Source organism: Cyprinodon tularosa, unplaced genomic scaffold (genome assembly GCF_016077235.1).
Source record: "Cyprinodon tularosa strain WSP-4 unplaced genomic scaffold, ASM1607723v1 ctg1138, whole genome shotgun sequence".
Taxonomy (NCBI): Eukaryota; Metazoa; Chordata; class Actinopteri; order Cyprinodontiformes; family Cyprinodontidae; genus Cyprinodon; species Cyprinodon tularosa.
The window spans coordinates 150,844-170,363 of NW_024037935.1; the positions used below are offsets into that span (position 1 = coordinate 150,844).

General features: G+C 38.6%; 1 protein-coding gene across 1 annotated transcript; it reads left to right on the plus strand.

The window, feature by feature from the left end:
• Positions 1-617: 617 nt before the first annotated feature.
• On the plus strand, positions 618-13,444 carry ctsz (cathepsin Z). Its single transcript, XM_038303642.1, has 6 exons — positions 618-792; positions 6,762-6,925; positions 7,123-7,302; positions 7,389-7,539; positions 11,776-11,938; positions 13,162-13,444. Exons 1-6 carry the CDS (start codon positions 665-667, stop codon positions 13,285-13,287), a joined length of 912 nt encoding a protein of 303 aa, XP_038159570.1. The 5' UTR covers positions 618-664; the 3' UTR covers positions 13,288-13,444.
• Positions 13,445-19,520: the final 6,076 nt, after the last annotated feature.

Here is a 19,520-nt window from a genome sequence, read left to right on the forward strand (position 1 = left end):
ATCTGATTTAATCTGTAAAATACTTATTCCATTTGACTTAATAAAAAAAGCTTGAATAATGGCATGGCATTTTTATTATATATAGAGGATAGAGGCAACTCACGGTTGATTGGATCAAAGTCTTGACAAGCAGCATTCACAAAAAATAATACATAATACAATAATAAAACAAAATAAGAACCCACTCCAAAATTAAATAGCCTGTAACAATAAAGGCTAGCCTGTGTAGGACATAATAAGGACCCATAATCAGCCCAGGGTCCAGTGTGGGGCCCATGTGAAACCCACCCTTAGCCCATGTGGGATTGCCCACAAGGGGCAACCATGGAACCCGCCCACCATCCAACCCACATGGGCCCCTCATGGGTGTGTTGGCAGGGATACTGAAATAACATTTTAAAACATATATATATATATTTTTCCTAATCCTCTTCCCTCCACAAATCAGTTTGTGCTGAGCTGAGCTCTATAAAGCGCTCAGTCATGTCGTGTTGAACTCGTGATGTGCCGGTTGGACATGTGGCTGCCTGTTTCAGTCATGTGACCCAAATCTCGGAACACCGGCTGTTTATACCCAGAGACTTCCCCATCAGTGTCTACAGCCCGTCTCCTCTGCAGAAGGCTCCATTAGTCCCTTGCTATTCCCCTCCTCTCTCTGTCCGCCATGGCTCAGACTGCGGCTGTTTTTCTCCTGCTTTCGGTCGCACTGTCGGCTGTGTCCGCCGGGGTGTTTTTCAACCAGAAGAAGCCCTGTTATGTCCGCTCACCGAGGAGAAACAACTTCGGTCTGAGGTATGTCCGACTGCTTTCACCATTATTCACCTAACCGTCAATATTTTCTATTAAACTCTGGTTTTAATCTCAAGTTTGGCTTTAAAGGCGTCGGTCTGTTAGCTGAGCCATTAGCTAATCTGATCAGAATAACAGCAGCTTGGTAAACAAGTTATGAAAGATAAAAAAATTCTTCATAAAATGTCCCTTTATGACAGTTTATTTTCACGTACAGGGTCTTATTGGTGGGTGAATTAGAGCAATGAATTGAGCTTCCGGGTTTTGGTTTCATTTTCTTCCTGTTTTTTGTTCCAGTTTATGTTAAAATAATCAAGCAAACAGCCTTTAAAGTTTCCCCGTCAGCATTTCACCGCAAACCACGAGATTCAGCAGAAATCAGACAGAGGAAGTTATGGTTCAAAGTATTAAAAGAGGAAACTGACTGTAAATCAAATCTACGCAGATTTGAGCGTTAAATGTCACCAGAAAGTTCACTGATAGAAATAGAAAAATCCCTTTATTTTACCACAATGGGGAAATTCTGGTGTACAAAGATCTACAATCTAAAGATAGCTCTAACGAGCTCAATCATCGTGTTATTTCAGTTTAAGATGGGAAAAAAGTCAGAATTCTGACTTTTTTCTCAGAATTCTGACTTTTTTCTCAGAATTCTGACTTTTTTTCTCAGAATTCTGACTTTTTTTCTCAGAATTCTGACTCTTTTTCTCAGAATTCTGAGAAAAAAGTCAGATTAAAGTCAGAATTCTGAAAAAAAAACTCAGAATTCTGACTTTAATCTCAGAATTCTGAGCAAAAAGTCAGAATTCTGAGATTAAAGTCAGAATTCTGACTTTAATCTCAGAATTCTGAGCAAAAAGTCAGAATTCTGAGATTAAAGTCAGAATTCTGAGATTAAAGTCAGAATTCTGACTTTAATCTCAGAACTCTGAGAAAAAAAGTCAGAATTCTGACTTTTTTCCCCATACTATACTGAAATAAAATAAAAAAAATCAGTTAACTTTTTTTTTTTTTTTTTTCCAGTGGCCCTAATCCTCTTCCGTAGGCTATGCATTCTACTTAGAGAAACAGAAAAAAATGGACTTTTGCTCAGTGGTCCAAAGTCCACCTTCTAAAGTTAATGGTGCATTCAGATTAGTAAATGAAGGTCTGAGTCTGGAGGAAGAGTGTGGAGAGAGGCAGCAGGATCCCCTCCAAAGCAGCTATCTACCAGGAAATGTTACAGTACTTTGTTATTCATTCCCCTGACCATCTTTTGGTACCTAGCAATAGTACCAACATAACCAAAGCCTTCTGCTTATACCTTAAAAACTGTACTTCAACAGTCACATTGAGGCATTTCAGAAAGTCATGTCTTTGGATGAGGTTTGGGCTGTAAATTAAAGGAAAAGTACACCCAAAACATGATTAGCCTTCATTTTCTACTCACCCCCATGCTGAACAACACTCTGGAGTACTTTTTTGATATCTCAAATGCATCTGGAGATCTGGGAGGCTTCTTGCTGTCTGCTGACGTTCAAATAATGGAGGTCTATGGTGCCCGAGGCAGAAAGGTCCATAAAAGTCCACAAAAAACGTGTCAATATTCCTCCATACTGCTCGTCCAATGTATTCCAAGTGTCCTGAGTGGGTAGCATCCAGAATTTACTCGAAACGAAGTAATTTAGAATGTTTTTAGAGCATAAACAGTAGTGTATAGGATTTCCTGAAAGCGCGCGCCTGCGCGTTCACGACGCTACGGAAGCCGGCAGACCAAACCAGATGAAAGTGCGCATTCAGCGTCTGCTCTGCCGATAATGCAAGCGTAGAAGAAGAAATGTGCTGTTTACCTGTGCAAAGAAAGAAACAACGAAAGAAAAATGTCTGAGGACTTCAGTGTTGAGGAAGAGCATGAGTTCTTTGCCGAGCTGAATGCGCTGGTTTGGTCTGCCGGTTTCCGTAGCGTCGTGAACGCGCTTTTAGGAAATCCTATACACTACTGTTTATGCTCTAAAAACATTCTAAATGACTTCGTTTCGAGTAAATTCTGGATGCTACCCACTCAGGACACTTGGAATACATTGGACGAGCAGTATGGAGGAATATTGACACGTTTTTTGTGGACTTTTAAGGACCTTTCTGCCTTCGGGCGCCATAGACCTCCATTATTTGAATGTCAGCAGACAGCAAGAAGCCTCCCAGATCTCCAGATGCATTTGAGATATCAAAAAAGTACTCCAGAGTGTTGTTCAGCATGGGGGTGAGTAGAAAATGAAGGCTAATCATGTTTTGGGTGTACTATTCCTTTAACATTGAGTAAAAATAGCAAAGTTTCACTTCTTTTTGCTTTCATCAGATATTTCTGCTTTAGTTTAATCAACAGGACTCTGATGTTTGCAAAGACCTATTTCCTGCAGCCAGGTTAGTCTTTTTTTCCAGCTATGGGGAGAATATTTTCTATTGCTTTCAGCCAGCTGAGCTGCAGTGTGTAGCATCTGTTAATTCAATTCAGTTTATTTCTATAGCAAGAATTCACAACATGTCATCTCGAGGCACTTTAAAGTTCTCCAGATCATCCAGTCAAATTGATTTAAAGTTTTCTATCTAAGGAAAATCAGTTGATTGCATCGACTCATTGACTCGAATGCAATTCCTCACACTAAGCATGCTTGTAGTGACAGTGGAGAGGAAAAACTACCTTTGAACAGGAAGAAACCTCCAGCAGAACCAGGCTCAGTGTGAGCGGCCATCTGCTGATATTTCTCTCCTTGATGGAGTCACAATCAAACAGGAACAGATGAGTCGAAGCTACTATGAGAAAAAGCGGAGAGAGCAGAACGTTGGAAATTGAACTAACAGATTCTGCAGAGTGGGAGAATAGAGATATGATGGAAAAAGGGGTCCTTATGTCCTCCAGAACTCTAAGCTAATAGCAGCATAAATATAGGGAGGTTAAATGAATGGTTTATTCCATAATTTCCTCAGTTAACCTGTTTTGAAAAAACTAACCTGTAGGCTTAATATTACTGAAGATTTTTGGAGTTTCTGCTAAAATCGTAACATTGAATTTAGATGATGTAGTAGATTAAATATCTGACTCTAAAGTTCTTATTCTGTTTTCTGTACCTGATGTGGATTATGAAGACTTATACAGGTTTTGATATAAATTAGGGGTGTAAATCGCACCCATCATAGCGATTCGATTCAGTATCGATTTCCTGACCCAACGATTCGATTATTTTCGATACTCAAGAATACACCACGATTCGATTAATCGATTAATCGGTAGCATTTTTTTTTTTTTTATTATTTTTTTACACCTTACAGGCTAAACAAAGTTTCAAGTTTGAAATAAATCAATGAAAGCTGTAATATCATTATGCATTTTTTTTAGAAACAACAGCAAATAACAGAAGTAGAAAAGTTGCATCAAAAAATACTGCAAAAATACTGCACAATATCAGTGTAATGAGTTCAATGCAATACCTCGGCTCCAGAGAAACTGTCCAACATATTTTTTTAGAATGTAATAAATATATTCAGGAAAGAGAGATGTTGCGTAGAGAGTTAGACAGGAATAAAAATAAACTAGATATAAGGGAATTGTTTCAAAGGTCATCTGGGGATGTAGTTTTTGGGAGTATTTTTAATTTTCTAAGAAGAACGGGTATTTTAGGGAGAATATAATAGTTTGTCTGGTCCATACTCCATTCTGGAAGGTGGCGGTAATGCACCTATAAGTTGTTTGCCAACCGCCATTAAAAAAAAAGAAGAAGAAGAAGGCTTCAGAGTGTCGACGTCACCGCCCCCTTGAGAGACGCTCCGCTGCACCTCTCCCAGATTGTAGCTGACCGCAAACAGTGCAGCAGACAGGAGGCCGGCTTGTTTTGTTTTTATGACTGAAATTGCGGAAAACAACTCGTGAAGTTTGACCCGCTAGAAGAGCGAGGTGTGCGAGAACGCTGGGACCCTTTTTCCAGCTGAATCTCCGCTCTTTTTGGCCCTCATGTCCCTCCGTCATCGGACTAAACTCGCCCCCACTTCCTCGCCGCCTCGGCCGTATCTAGACCCACAGTGTGTAGCTCAGACCAAGCTTCAATACTGAGCATAATTTAAAAATGTCTGTGTCAAGCTTACTGTAACAAACTGCTGTAAGAGTATAACCAGGAAGCGCGGTAGGAGGGCAAAATAGGTTTAGCGCCACCGCAGCACGGGAGGGAGAATTACGCCCAGGAGCAAATGGATAAAAATAGACCGGAGGAAAAAAAAAACATGAATCGATTCTCTTGCGGGCGTGTCGATGCATCAGATCGTCGGCTTTTGGATCGATGCATCGATACAAAACGATTATAATTTACACCCCTAATATAAATGGCTCATTAGCATGGTTAGCCTGATTTATATGAGACGGTTAGGTCAGTCTGGAAGGCTAAATACTCTCCTATCTAAAATAGACGGACCAATCAGAACGGAGCAAGGCCCTTAATGCAGCAGCGTTCTTCGGTAACCTTAACAGCCAAAACTGCAGCTGCAACATGTTTTAATGATTGCCTTTATTATGTACCAATAAAGCTGTTTATATCTTTAACATTTCAACAACTTCCCTCTGTAGCAACATCTATCTAAATATTTCTTTACCTTAAGTTTCATATTAAATATGACATGCATGGATTCAAAGACTAGCTATGATTTTTGGTTTATATCGGCAGTAGGATCTGCAGCTATATGCAGATAGCCATTAAGCTGTACAACTCATCACTGGGGGTAAAAAAGAGGTGATAGGAAGAGGAACAAGGGTCAGCATCCCCGTCCTTAGACATCCTATTCAAAGCACTACCTATTTTCACTCGTTCATTATTCTACTGTCTCTCTCTGCAATAAAACATGCAACTACTGTGTAGCCTGTGTACTTTTTTAAAAAACTTATTTATAAGGTCAGTACATTTCTGCAGTTCAATAATTGAATTCAACTACTTAGGTCTCTGCTGTGCAGATATTTTTACATCTAAAGGAAACATATTCCAGAAATTTACAAATTATTATTTTTTTTTTATGCTTTTTTGTATTTTTATCTTTAATTGCATCTTGCTTTAACTCTTTGTACTCTATATAAGCTACTGGAACCAGAATTTCCCTGAAGAAGTAATTCCAAGCGATAAATAAAGTTGAATCTAAGTCTAATTTTTCTCTGTTAAAAAAAATAAAACAAATGTTTTCCAAAAATGGTTAAATTCCCTTTTCTTGCATGTTTATATGATTAATTAATTCAAGACAGACACCGACTGTATGCTGCTTGTCTTTATTTTTTCTTATATATGTATTTTTATATATCTTAGTGTTGTAGTGTGCTTGTACTTTTATAGGAAGATATTATCACATTCTACCAGCTTCTAAGAATGTATGTTAAGATCAGTATTGTAATCATGCATGAATATCCTTACATTGTTTTTTTTTTTATCTTATCTTATTTTATTTTATTTTATTTATTTTGCTGAAAAGAATAGCTTAAAAGAATAATGCAGTGCAGACGTATGTTAAGCCAGTCTTAGATTAAACAAAAAAGAAATGTATAAGAAGGCGTGCAGATTAGCAGATGGCCGGAAAGGTTCCACTGCAGCACAGCAGTTAGCAGATTTAGGAAGTTAATCCTGAATGTTACTGTTAACTGAAATTAATATTTGTGCAGATTGGGAACATTATCCCTGTAGAACCTGCATGTCTGCGTCAGTCCATCTGAGAAGTGATGCTGCTTCTCTGCAGCTTTCTGCTGTAAGTGGAGTTCTATTTTAACCCAAGAAGTGAAACCAAACGGTGAAAAACAAATGATCCAGTTTCACACATTTGATCTGAGAATAAAGGCTCAGTTAGAGTGATCGCTCCATAAAACAAGTGTTGGTTGGAAGGGATTAAAAATCTTCTCGGCTGTAATAATTATTGTAGATGTCTAAAATAAATGGATGCACAGACGGCTGATGAGATTCCTCCGTTTCCAGATCCGGTCCTCGGCCTCATGAATACCTGAATGTCTCTGAGCTGCCCAAGGCGTGGGACTGGAGGAACGTCAACGGAACCAACTTCGTCAGCACGACTCGCAACCAGCACATCCCCCAGTACTGCGGCTCCTGCTGGGCCCATGGCAGCACCAGCGCCATGGCAGGTATGAGTCGACACAGGTCTCATTAATCAGGCGCTTTAAAAACACTATAAGTGGTTGTGGCTTCATCATAAGACTGAAAATGTATTTTTACATGCATGAGGCGGTTTCATTTCCTCTTCTAAAAGAGGAAGCAACAATCAGAAACTTGTGGTGGTTATCTTTCCAATTGTCTTAAGGCTTGACTCCTCCTCCTTTAGATCGCATCAACATCAAGAGAAAAGGAGCCTGGCCTTCTGCGTACCTCTCTGTGCAGCATGTGATCGACTGTGCTGATGCTGGCACTTGCCATGGAGGGGATCACAGCGGAGTCTGGGAGTATGCTAACACCCACGGCATCCCAGATGAGACCTGCAACAACTACCAGGCTAAAGACCAGGGTAAGAGAGCCCCTAAAATATAGAGAAATAAAACTGCAGCTATGCATCCAGTTTGACTCTCACCTCTACCTGCTCTGTTCCCAAAGAATGCAACAAATTCAACCAGTGTGGCACCTGCACCACGTTTGGAAAGTGCAACATTGTCCAGAACTACACTATGTGGAAGGTGGGCGACTACGGCTCTGTCAGCGGGAGAGAGAAGATGATGGCTGAGATTTATGCCAGAGGACCGATCAGGTTTGCAGCACTTTGTTCAGAATTCAAGGGAGATTTTGAAAGTTTACTTCATCAAATCTGCTTCATCATTCAGATAAAACTGCATTTAATTCATCAGTTTGAAAGCAGTAGCTTTTAGCAGTGCCTGAGGAGCACTGCTGGGCACCAAAGTAGGGCCCCTTTTACTCTAGCACCCCTAAATAAAATCTGGGTCCACTCAAAACCTCTGAGTGGATTCATCTCTGCTTGAACACAGCTGTTCTGTGAAGGTCTCTGATGTTTGGTAGAAAACATCACTCAGTTGGTTGAACAGCAGATGGCCGCTCACACTGAGCCTGGTTCTGCTGGTGGTTTTCTTCCTGTTCAAAGGGAGTTTTTCCTCTCCACTGTCACTACAAGCATGCTTAGTGTGAGGGATTGCCTTCAACTCAGTTGTCGTTTCTCAATTCATAAGAACACGAGTACGGACTCGTGTCCTCGCTAAGTATGTTCTTGGGAAGAACCCAGTAATGTGTGGACTCTGGGAGAACGGGAGCACGCATCATAAATATGGGTGAATTGGAACAGAAGCGTACTGATGACATCATCACACGCTCTGCTCACCTGGAGCTGCATTTCAACTCTTGTTATTAATAGCCTCTAGATAATAATAAATTCAGACTTTTTTCATTTAGTGGGGAAATAATAATGAACACAGTCAGATAAACACAAATCAAATGAACATCAAATATAGCCGGGCTAGGTCCTCTCAACTTCTGATTTTTTTTTTTTCTTTAATTACGAATTAAATCGGTAAATGGGCCATATAGTGATGGTTAAAAGTGTGTTTTTGCCTCAAATGATCTTAAAACGTACTTTTATTGAACAAAGGCAACAGAAAAGAGAACATTTAACGTAATACTCTGAGCTCTGTGAGTGCTAACCTGGAAGCTGCTGCTGCCGCAGTGCATGCTGGGACAGCTGTCAATCTCAATAACGGACAAGTCTGCTCTGATGCATGCTGGGTAAAGAGGGAGGGGCGAGAACAACATCCGGGGAATTTGTCCATTCTCGGTCTCCTGTGAATTGGAACAGTAACAGGGCTGAGGCTGATGACTTTTCACTAGCACACGAGAACATGAAAACACACAAGTACACATTGAGAAACGGCCACTGAGTCGATGCAATCAACTAGTTTTCCTTAGATAGAAAACTTTAAATCAATCTGACAGGATGCTCCGGTGAACTGTAAAATACCTTGAGATGACATTTGTGAATTGGCGCTATAGAAACAAACTGAATTGAATTGAATTTAACGTTGCGTAGGTTTAAAGCAGGGTTGCTTTAAAGATTTTAACATCTACCAGATAACTACACTCACTGGCCACTTTATTAGGTACACCTGTCCAACTGCTCGTTAACACTTAATTTCTAAGCAGCCAATCACATGGCGGCAACTCAGTGCATTTAGGCATGTAGACATGGTCAAGACAATCTCCTGCAGTTCAAACCGAGCATCAGTATGGGGAAGAAAGGTGATTTGAGTGACTTTGAACGTGGCATGATTGTTGGTGCCAGAAGGGCTGGTCTGAGTATTTCAGAAACTGCTGATCTACTGGGATTTTCACGCACAACCATCTCTAGGGTTTACAGAGAATGGTCCGAAAAAGAAAAAACATCCAGTGAGCGGCAGTTCTGTGGGCGGAAATGCCTTGTTGATGCCAGAGGTCAGAGGAGAATGGCCAGACTGGTTCGAGCTGATAGAAGGGCAACAGTGACTCAAATAACCAACCGTTACAACCAAGTTGGGCAGAAGAGCATCTCTGAACGCACAGTACGTCGAACTATGAGGCAGATGGGCTACAGCAGCAGAAGACCACACCGGGTGCCACTCCTTTCAGCTAAGAACAGGAAACTGAGGCTACAATTTGCACAAGCTCATCGAAATTGGACAATAGAAGACTGGAAAAACGTTGCCTGGTCTGATGAGTCTCGATTTCTGCTGCGACATTCGGATGGTAGGGTCAGAATTTGGCGTCTACAACATGAAAGCATGGATCCATCCTGCCTTGTATCAACGGTTCAGGCTGGTGGTGGTGGTGTCATGGTGTGGGGAATATTTTCTTGGCACTCTTTGGGCCCCTTGGTACCAATTGAGCATTGTTGCAACGCCACAGCCTACCTGAGTATTGTTGCTGACCATGTCCATCCCTTTATGACCACAATGTACCCAACTTCTGATGGCTACTTTCAGCAGGATAATGCGCCATGTCATAAAGCTGGAATCATCTCAGACTGGTTTCTTGAACATGACAATGAGTTCACTGTACTCAAATGGCCTCCACAGTCACCAGATCTCAATCCAATAGAGCATCTTTGGGATGTGGTGGAACGGGAGATTTGCATCATGGATGTGCAGCCGACAAATCTGCGGCAACTGTGTGATGCCATCATGTCAATATGGACCAAACTCCTTGAGGAATGCTTCCAGCACCTTGTTGAATCTATGCCACGAAGAAATAGGGCAGTTCTGAAGGCAAAAGGGGGTCAAACCCGTTACCAGCATGGGGTACCTAATAAAGTGGCCAGTGAGTGTATATAAGCAGTAATAAGAAAATGGGAGGAGCATGTGACAGCAGTAAACCAACCATGACAAGAATCTGTAACAGGAATGTTGGTAGTTTTATGCTCCTTAAATCAGACCTTAATAGAGGAGCAGCAAGAATAACAAGTGATTTAGAAGACACTATATACCTGTGTAGGGCTGGGCGATAAGACGATACATATCGTACGGACGATAGAAAAGTGTCTATCGTGCTAATTCTATTCTATCGTTTCTAACACAATTGTATCTCGTATTCATGCAAATATTTCCCATGGTAGACTACGACAATCGTATTAGTGTAGCCACGTAGCCTACACACAGCTTATAAGTGATGAACAAGATTTATTTTTTTTAATCCACAAAGAAGCGGCGTCCTGTGGTTTTTGCAACATGACGCTTCTTTACGGGTTTTTGACTCGCACGCGGGTTTGCGACATGCTTTACGTTACTTAACTCATGAGAGTTGGAGACGCAGGAGGCTGAAGTATTAAACCTGTGGTCGCAACAAACAGAGACAGCTACGCAGGCAACCCAAGATAAAGAAATTTTACCAAAAAGAGGGGGCACATCTGTGATTTGGTTACATTTTGGATTTAACAAGTCCAACAAGGAGCAGACAACATTTGCAAACTATGCTACAAGACTGTTCCCTTACCCGATGGCAACACGACAAACCTCTTCTAATACCTAAAGAAGAACCACAGTAATTTAATTTAAATACCCGTAGGATTTGAAAAAATGTGAAGGATACTGTAGCCATACTTCCACCTCATCTTCTGCATATATATTGTTGCACTACAATTTATTTTTCTAATTTGTGACAGTTCTATAAATGTCACTTCAAAATAAATTTGAAAAACTAAGCTATTATATTATTTTGTCATATTTTTCAGACATTTGCTGAAAATGTACTCAATTGGAGCATATTGCGATATATATCATTATCGTGATATAAAATAGTCCATATCATGATATATGATTTTTTCCATATCGCCCAGCACTATACCTGTGGTACATCCACCATCTCGAAAATGTAAAGGCTCAAAGGTGCGTTCAGGAGCGACTAAATAGTCTGAAATGAGAAGGACGTATTTCTAACAGTTTGAAGAGCTTAAAATGGACCATCACAGCAAAGCAGTGGGGTGAAAGTTCAGGAAATACTCTTTGGACTTGTGTCCGTCCGTCTATTTTTCATAAAAAAAATCGATTGACTTAATCTAGAGTTAGTTGATAACGATTGAGAAGCATCCATTTTCTCTTGTATTAAAAGGATCTTTAAAAAAAAACATAAAAGCCTAAATGTTTAAAAAAAAGCTGTATTAAAAAAAGTATATATTTTTATTTGACCAGTTTATTGTGCTAGTTATATTAGATACAAACTGAATAATGCACACGCCTGGATTCTCAAGCTCCATGATTTAATACCTTTTTATCTTTAAGGACAGCAGTGGAATTACACCAGTAAGACATAAAGACACGATGCAGGGATTTAAATAACAAATGAATAACAAACAGAAGTTGTAAGAAAATAAAGATTTTTTTTTCTACGTCTTTACATTATATTGCAGAAACCAATGCTACTGATTGGTTTTATGAGTCATTCGTTACTGAGTGTAACTTTTACACTGTTAATCCAAAACAGGAAGTGACCTGAGATGTTTTCTGTTCTTTAGCTGTGGGATTATGGCCACAGACAAGCTGGATGCGTACACCGGAGGTCTGTACTCTGAATACCAGGAGGAGGCTTTCATCAACCACATCGTGTCAGTGGCAGGATGGGGAGTAGAGGATGGGGTCGAATACTGGGTCGTTCGCAACTCCTGGGGGGAACCATGGGTGAGTCCTCTGCTACAGCTTTATAAGTGGAATCCAGAATGGAAACGTTGACAAACATTTAAATTTAAAGGTTTCGAGAATAACTTTGCTGTTTTCTCAGATTTTATTTCATATTCTATATATATAGTTTTTTGTTAAATTGCTTTTTCAGATTGAATTTTATTCTTTTCAAATTGTGCTTTACAGATCACACTCTTAATGCTCACATTGACCAATACAGTATTGTTGCCATGCGAAATCTGTCTTTGCTCCTCTTTCCAGACGAAAGCCGTCCCCACAATGTGATCTGAAAAACACAACTTGAAAAAAATACAATTTGTGAAACCCGATTAAGAAAAAAAAAAAAAACTAATTGGAAAATGGATGAAAATTTTCACTTTTTTTTTCAAATTTCCATTTACAGACATATTCTTTGCCTGCAGCAATAAGGATACAAAATTCAATCCATATTAGTTCATAAAGGTAAATTAGGTCAATAACTGTCTTTAAATAACTGCTGATTGATCAATAAGTTTTAGGCTGTGAATCTTTTGTAAACTGATATATAAGGAACATGAGCAGCTAGAAATCAGAATGATCCAATTTTTTATCCCAATAAAATAAAGAACTGATTTGATATTTATTCCGTAACATGTTCTGTTTTTTTTTTTTTTAAGTGGTAGGGAAACCTATTTAAATGTCAAATCGTTCTGGCTCTTTATCCGTCTTTATCTGTCTTAAAATTTGTGTTTTTATTATTCCTTATCTCATGCTGGCCAGTTAGTTATACATCAGCCTGAACAGCTTAATTCGGCCAATTATATATCAAAGGTCATCTGTCAATCAAGATTGTTGATGTAAAAAAAAAAAAAAAACATTTGTAGCATTTTTTTCATTCTTAAACTTATTTCTGACTGAAAATATAATTTTAAAAAAACAACCTTGTAGCTAGCACACACTAATTTAATTAAAGGTTGTTGAAATGTGGCAAATACTGAAGATGTAAATGTAAGCATTCATATAAATATTCTGACCACTAGATGGAGACAAAGAGTGTGATCACCAACGTCTATTAATAATAATTAACCTTATACTAGCTTGGCTGTGAGGTGGTTTGTTGTTTTTTTTTCTTTTCTTTTTTTTTTTTTTACATCAGTTTAAAGGTTTCTGAGAATTCAAATTCAAAGTTTTATATAAATATATGTTAGCAGACTGATTTTCTGTAATTATTTGCCTCTCCTCAGGGTGAGAAGGGCTGGCTCAGGATTGTGACCAGCGCTTACAAAGGAGGAAGCGGCAGCAAGTACAACCTGGCGCTGGAGGAGGACTGCATGTTTGGAGACCCCATCGTCCCCAAGGAGTACCATTAGACGAGCTCATAGGTCCATGCTGAAACGTCTTCTTCCTGAAGGGAAACCTTGATTATTATAATTTTTTATATATATAAAAACAAAAAGGGATTTTTCTACTTTAAAATCGATGCCACGTACTGCGGAGAAATCTGCAGAGTAAAATTCTTCAACCTGGTTTTTTGTTGTCTTTAAATTGGTGGAGGGTTTGAATCAGTAAAAATGCTGTGAACATTTTTTACAATTAAGACTACACCTTTGGGTTTTAGTGTTGGGTTTTTTTTTTGTTTTTTTTTGTGACCAAACCAAAGCAAACACGCACTGAATGTTTCATTTACTGGTTATTGCACTACAGTCTTAAGTGGAAATCAAACTATAATGTGCCTTATTAACACTGATTGTTAAACTTGGACTAATGCTGCTTCATGTTGAACAATCTATACCACAAAGATTGAATCATCTGCTTTGTTTCAAACTGCTAATAAACAGATTCACATCTTTTTTGGGGGTTTTTTCTCTGCAAGGTTCACATGACAGACTTTATGCCGGTGAAGACTCTGAGTCATCCAGTTCACAGTTAATCCAAAAAAGTAAAAAAACTGTTTCCCAGTTTGAAGATGTTTTGCTTCCCATCCAGGAAGCTTTTTCAATTCAGAGTGTCAGAAATAGCGTCGAGTTTGAGGCTTTAAAAACTGTCTGCTTTTCATTGCTATTTGCTGGATTCTTTTGTTAAGTTGTCTAGCACTCTGTCCATGCTCCCTATAAGCAGGGGGGATTTAACATTAAGCAATACCAGGCAGTTGCCAAGGGCCACAAGTTCCTGGGGGTCCCATGTTTACATTAGGGGTGGGTATTGCCAAAGAAGTCACGATTCGATTCGTTTCACGATTCGTAGGCCACGATGCGATTCTATCACGATGTATCACGATACTTGAATTATTGCGATGCATTGCAATATTTTCTCCTCCATGTTTTGTTTTTTAATGACTCGGCGCAGTATCCCGCGGCCGGAAATGCTTGTGACACAAGGCAGTGTGCGTCAACACATCCGCAGTGACATCTACTGGACTGGAAGTTGTATTACACTTGTTTTTGGCTGATGTTTGCCAAACATTCTCTCAATTTTATTTATGAATTTTTTTTATTAATAATCGATACTTGGCATCAAGAATCGATGCAGTAGATCACAAAAATTAAAATCACGATGCATCATCATTACGATTATTTTGCACACCCCTAGTTAACATGTATGGTTAATACAACTATTCCTAATTTGTTAAATTATGTTTTTGATATAAATCCTTTGCTAAAATGCCATCAGAACCCCCCCCCCTTCAGTGTCAACCATATTGGATCAGTCTATTTGTTGCACATGTTTAGAAAGGTCCGAACAGACAGCAGCAAACCATTTGAAAACAACCAAACTGTGTGAAGAGCATTGTTGCAAACTTCTGTCGCCATATTTAGCCACTTTTCAGACCCCTCTAGCACTTTGATTTAAAAAAAAAGTGCCTAGTGCCAAATCTAGCGACTTTTTCTGCTGCTGGAAACTTTGACAACATCTAAAAGCAGCCAACTAACGTATAACGGCGTATGGCAGAAACGTTCTTGTTTCTCGTTTTGTTGGTTAGCAGGCACAGGTTTTCTTTCACATTGGACTGGTTCTAAAGAAGATTAATGTGATATGTAATCAAAATGATGAATACATCTGATAGGGTTTTCTAGAAGTTATTGGTTTCCTCATCTTGTCTTGCATCACTTTGTTCAAAGCAGCAGACCTTAAACAGGTCTGGGCTTCAGGATTTTTTTTTTATTTCTCCTACTCTGTAATCAACTCCTTAGCCCTTTTTGTGACCACTAACGACTTTAATTTGATCTGAAAGTTTTTCTTTTCTTTTGTCAACCTCTTAACCTGTTCTTCCACATTCTTGTTATTTTTTCTGAGCATTTTCTGCTGCTTTACTGCAAGCTTGGACTGACCTTTCAATATCATTGGATCTATTAAGTGCTCTTTAATGCTTCCTACCTGGTGGTGTTGCGTTTCCGTTTCTGCAGCGATTTTCTCCATGAAAGCCTTCTGGGAATCTGCTCCAGTTGAAGCTCCTTGATCCTTTTGTCATGCGTCATGCTTAATGTCGTCTCCGCTTTAAACCGTTTTTTTCACATCAGAGGTAGAGATGGTTTCAGGAAAGTTTCTATCAAGTTCATCATTGAGTCCACATAATTCTTCAATCTTTCTCCTTTTCACGCATTTCTTTTAGGTTAGAGAGATCGTCATTCTTAACCCTAAAAGTTATTTCGACACAATGACTCAAAGATTCTGAACTCACATATATATGAGGGATCAAAGGAATGTATGACATCATAAGGCTAAACAATAATATTCACTGAAAAAAAAATGTATTTACATTCTGTTATTTCACTGTGTATTTATTTACAACACGGCATCTACGGAGCAAACGCATTGAATTACGTAAACTCCCACCTTCTGGCTCTTGACCCTGAACAAAAACGATTGACCTCTAGCATTTACAGGCTTATTAATTCCACTGCCAATGCCTCGGCACCTGGACCCAGGGACTCGTGGGAGCAAGAGCTTGGAACCTCGTTGCCTGAGGATTATTGGCAACAGGTTTTAAAGATGGTTCACTCTTCAATCTGCACAAGGCACAGCCTCTTGCAATGTAAAGTTGTACATAAAGCCCACTACACTAATCGAAGGTTGTCCTGGATTTTTCCCAATGTAACTGATTCGTGTAATAGGTGCAAACAATCTCCAGCCAACCACTCCCATATGTTTTGGTCCTGCCCCAGGCTTGCCACATTCTGGTCTGAAATCTCTCATCACTCCTGATCCTGACTTAGCTTTGCTTGGTGTCCCCTTAGAGCCCTTTAACTCTAAAGCCATTCAGACTCTTCTAGCCTTTGTCACCCTCCTCTTAAGTGGAAACATCCTCATCCTCCATCTCACAACAGATGGGTGAAGGAAGTACTACTGACAGTCAGGCTTGAGAGACTTAGATTTTCCCTCAACGGGTCCTTAAGTTCGTTTGAAAAATTAAAAATCAGACAGTTCATGAAATGTGTGGGTTTTGGTTTATTTTTCCTTGCTGTTTTTGTGCTGTTTCAAGCTAAAGCAAATACAGTTCAGTAACAGAAAGCAATTAGAATCTCCCTGTCAGCATGTAAGAAAACACAAAAAACACAAGGTCAAAATGCCATAAGACAGAGGAAGTTAGACCTGCAGCTGCACATGATCTGGAATAAAAAGAGGACATACATACATATATATATATATATATATATATATATATATATATATATATATATATATATATATATATATATACATACATACACACACACATTATAATGTAAAAACAATTTATGGAAAGACATTCAGACATTACACATATACAGTATGGTCAACTTTATGCTGCAGTTAGCTTATAAAAGATTCAACATAATATAACACATCTATAGATGATATAGTTCATCTAACATCTACAGATGATAGAGTTCATGTTGCCCATCTTTTTCTAAAATTATTAGATACCGAAAATATAGTTTGTGCAGTGAAGATAATGCAGCTCATGCATGTCTGCTGTGTCACGTCTGCTTGCTCGACTGAGGCTTCACTTTTTCACAAACAAGTTTGCACTTATGAGACAGTTTTGTTCACATGTCATGTTTAAACTGTCTGATTTACAAGTTTGCACTCTGACCTTTTTTTTTATCACCAGCGGGGAAAAAAACGCAGACAGCCTTTTAAAACCGAGATTTTCTAACTTTGGGGACAATATGGTCTGATAAAGACTGCTACTCTAAGCATGGCCGAGGATGACGTCAGAGAAGCAGTTTAACAGAGATATGCAGTTATTCATTCTTTTGTGATTCAAGGATAGAAATAAGTACTTTTAGATCTATAATTACATTATTTATGGCGACCTGGATCAATATCTGCTTGCACATGTGCTAGTGACAGGACCAAACAGAGCTCAGAAAGAGGGAATACTCTAAATTGATTGACTTAGACTTAGACTTAGACTTCTTTATTTGTCATTTTGTATGCACAGGGTGCATACAGAACGAAATTGCGTTACATACAGCTTATGAACGTTGCATACAGCTTATGAACGTTGCATTGATATTTCAAATGGCACGAGTTATAGTTATAGATTGGTCATCATGATTGGACTACTTCAGTTTCTGCAAAGCAGATGCAGTCTCCTTATTTTAAAAGCAGTGCCGTCCAACAGATAAAACAACACTCCATTATAAAATAGATAAATAAATTAATGAATCATAAAAAAATTAACCCTCTGGTGCATAGTGGTCACTGTAGTGGACAGCTACTACAAAGCAAGGGCGTAGGTTTGATTTGAACTTTGGTAGGGACACTATTGGTCTGGTGTCATTGGTGCTATGTAATATGCATGCCCTTTTTTATGCTCGATGTGAGCATCCGTACTGATAAGAGGAATTCATTGTTAAAAGAGAAAAGCAACATTTTGCTCCATTAATAAAAATGTTATAAGCTCTACACTCATTAGATGCTGTTTATCAATGTTTGAAGTATCACCGGCTCTGATCAATGTGGAATTAGGACTGTTTTCCACTTTGAAAACTGTTTCATTTGAACGACTAAGAGAGAAGGTAAATACAGTATTTACTTTTGAAGATATAGAATAGTGCAGAGTTAAACCCCACTCTAATATTTGTACCTACTATTCTCTCTCTGTATCAAGCAAAATAATACATTCATTAAAATATTAACTTCACTATAAAAGTTGAACATCTGGGCTGTAGTTACTCTGTGTAGCCAATTTCATGTATTTCATCTGGGGCTGAAAAAAATGAATCATATTAATTGATTATTTCAATAATCGTCAACTAATTTAGTAAGTGATTCATCATTAACTGGAGTATAGAGACTTTAAAACATACAGTAATATAAATGTAAAATGTGCCTTTCCCCACAGAGCAACCCACTTAGATCAGTTATTATATCAAAATTATAAAAATAAAAACAAAAAAATGAAAACAGTAATATCAACTTAATATCGGTAAAAAGGAAACCCTCACATTTTCTTTTTTAGTTGGCTGTGGCTAAGAATCAGAAATGTTGATGGCTTACAGCCTTTATTTGCCCATTTTTCCAGCAGTCTTCAGAACTCCTGGCTGACTCAGAATATTTCGTTTATAAAAGAAAAAAAAAAAGGTTTTTGTTTTTTAGTGTACATATTAATTTTTTTTATTGGGACTAGTTTTGTAGCCTAATATTAATTGTAGTAACCGCTGCATTCTAGTGTGAATACATTTTCAATGTTGTGCTCCAAGCACACGCGGACTAGAAAACAGCCAATCAGAGAGAGAGAAGGCGGAACTTAAGGCAGAACAACCAATGAGAGTTGAGTTAAACAGCGCAGCACATAGATATCCATAATAACCACGTCTACATGCCTAAATGCATTGAGTTGCCGCCATGTGATTGGCTGCTTAGAAATGAAGTGTTAACGAGCAGTTGGACAGGTGTACCTAATAAAGTGGCCGGTGAGTGTATATGCATGAAACAAGAGGAAAACTATGGCGATATCCCTACTACTCCACTTGTGAAAGTAAAATCTGTTGGGCTCTTTTTGGCATCAAGACAATTATTCTTATTGCCACATTGCCAGACAGGACACTGATAATAAAAATAAAAAAATAAAATGAAATTACAGAGAAAAATACTGATATTATAACATTTTGTTTGTATTTTTGACTAAAGTGCTTTTAAAAACATGTACTTTTAACAACTACAAGTAACTGTTACTTGTAGTTGAGTAAGATTTGACTGTGAGTATCAATTCTTCTACTTAAGTACTACCGTTGAGTACTTTAGAGGCAGGTTTTCAGTTTTTGTGTTTAAATTTATGACAATAATGTTTTAACAACGAATTGGCTCAGGAAAGTTTTGACTTCTTTAGCAATATCATGCATTATCCAGCGCTATTAATAACTCATACTTAGAGGGACTCTTTTTCCCTCTATTTATATGAGATGTGTGGAGTATAGTTTATTATTTTAAGAACACTTCATTTCAACATTCATGGTACGGTGCAATGTGAGCCAATGCATCATCTCTTCATGTCAGATGCTAGTTTTTAAACCTCACGATGAATAAGTCAGATTGTTTCTCTCCTTTTTTTTTTGTGGGGACTTGGTGCTTATTCAACAAACCACAGGATGTTTGTTCCCCCGCTTTGTTCTTG

Excerpts from the sequence above, each read along its gene's own strand:
- ctsz (XM_038303642.1), top strand. The coding sequence starts at position 665 with ATGGCTCAGACTGCGGCTGTTTTTCTCCTGCTTTCGGTCGCACTGTCG. Across the intron at positions 6,926-7,122 it reads CAGCACCAGCGCCATGGCAG|ATCGCATCAACATCAAGAGA; the intron begins GTATGAGTCGAC and ends CTCCTCCTTTAG. Across the intron at positions 7,303-7,388 it reads CTACCAGGCTAAAGACCAGG|AATGCAACAAATTCAACCAG; the intron begins GTAAGAGAGCCC and ends CTGTTCCCAAAG.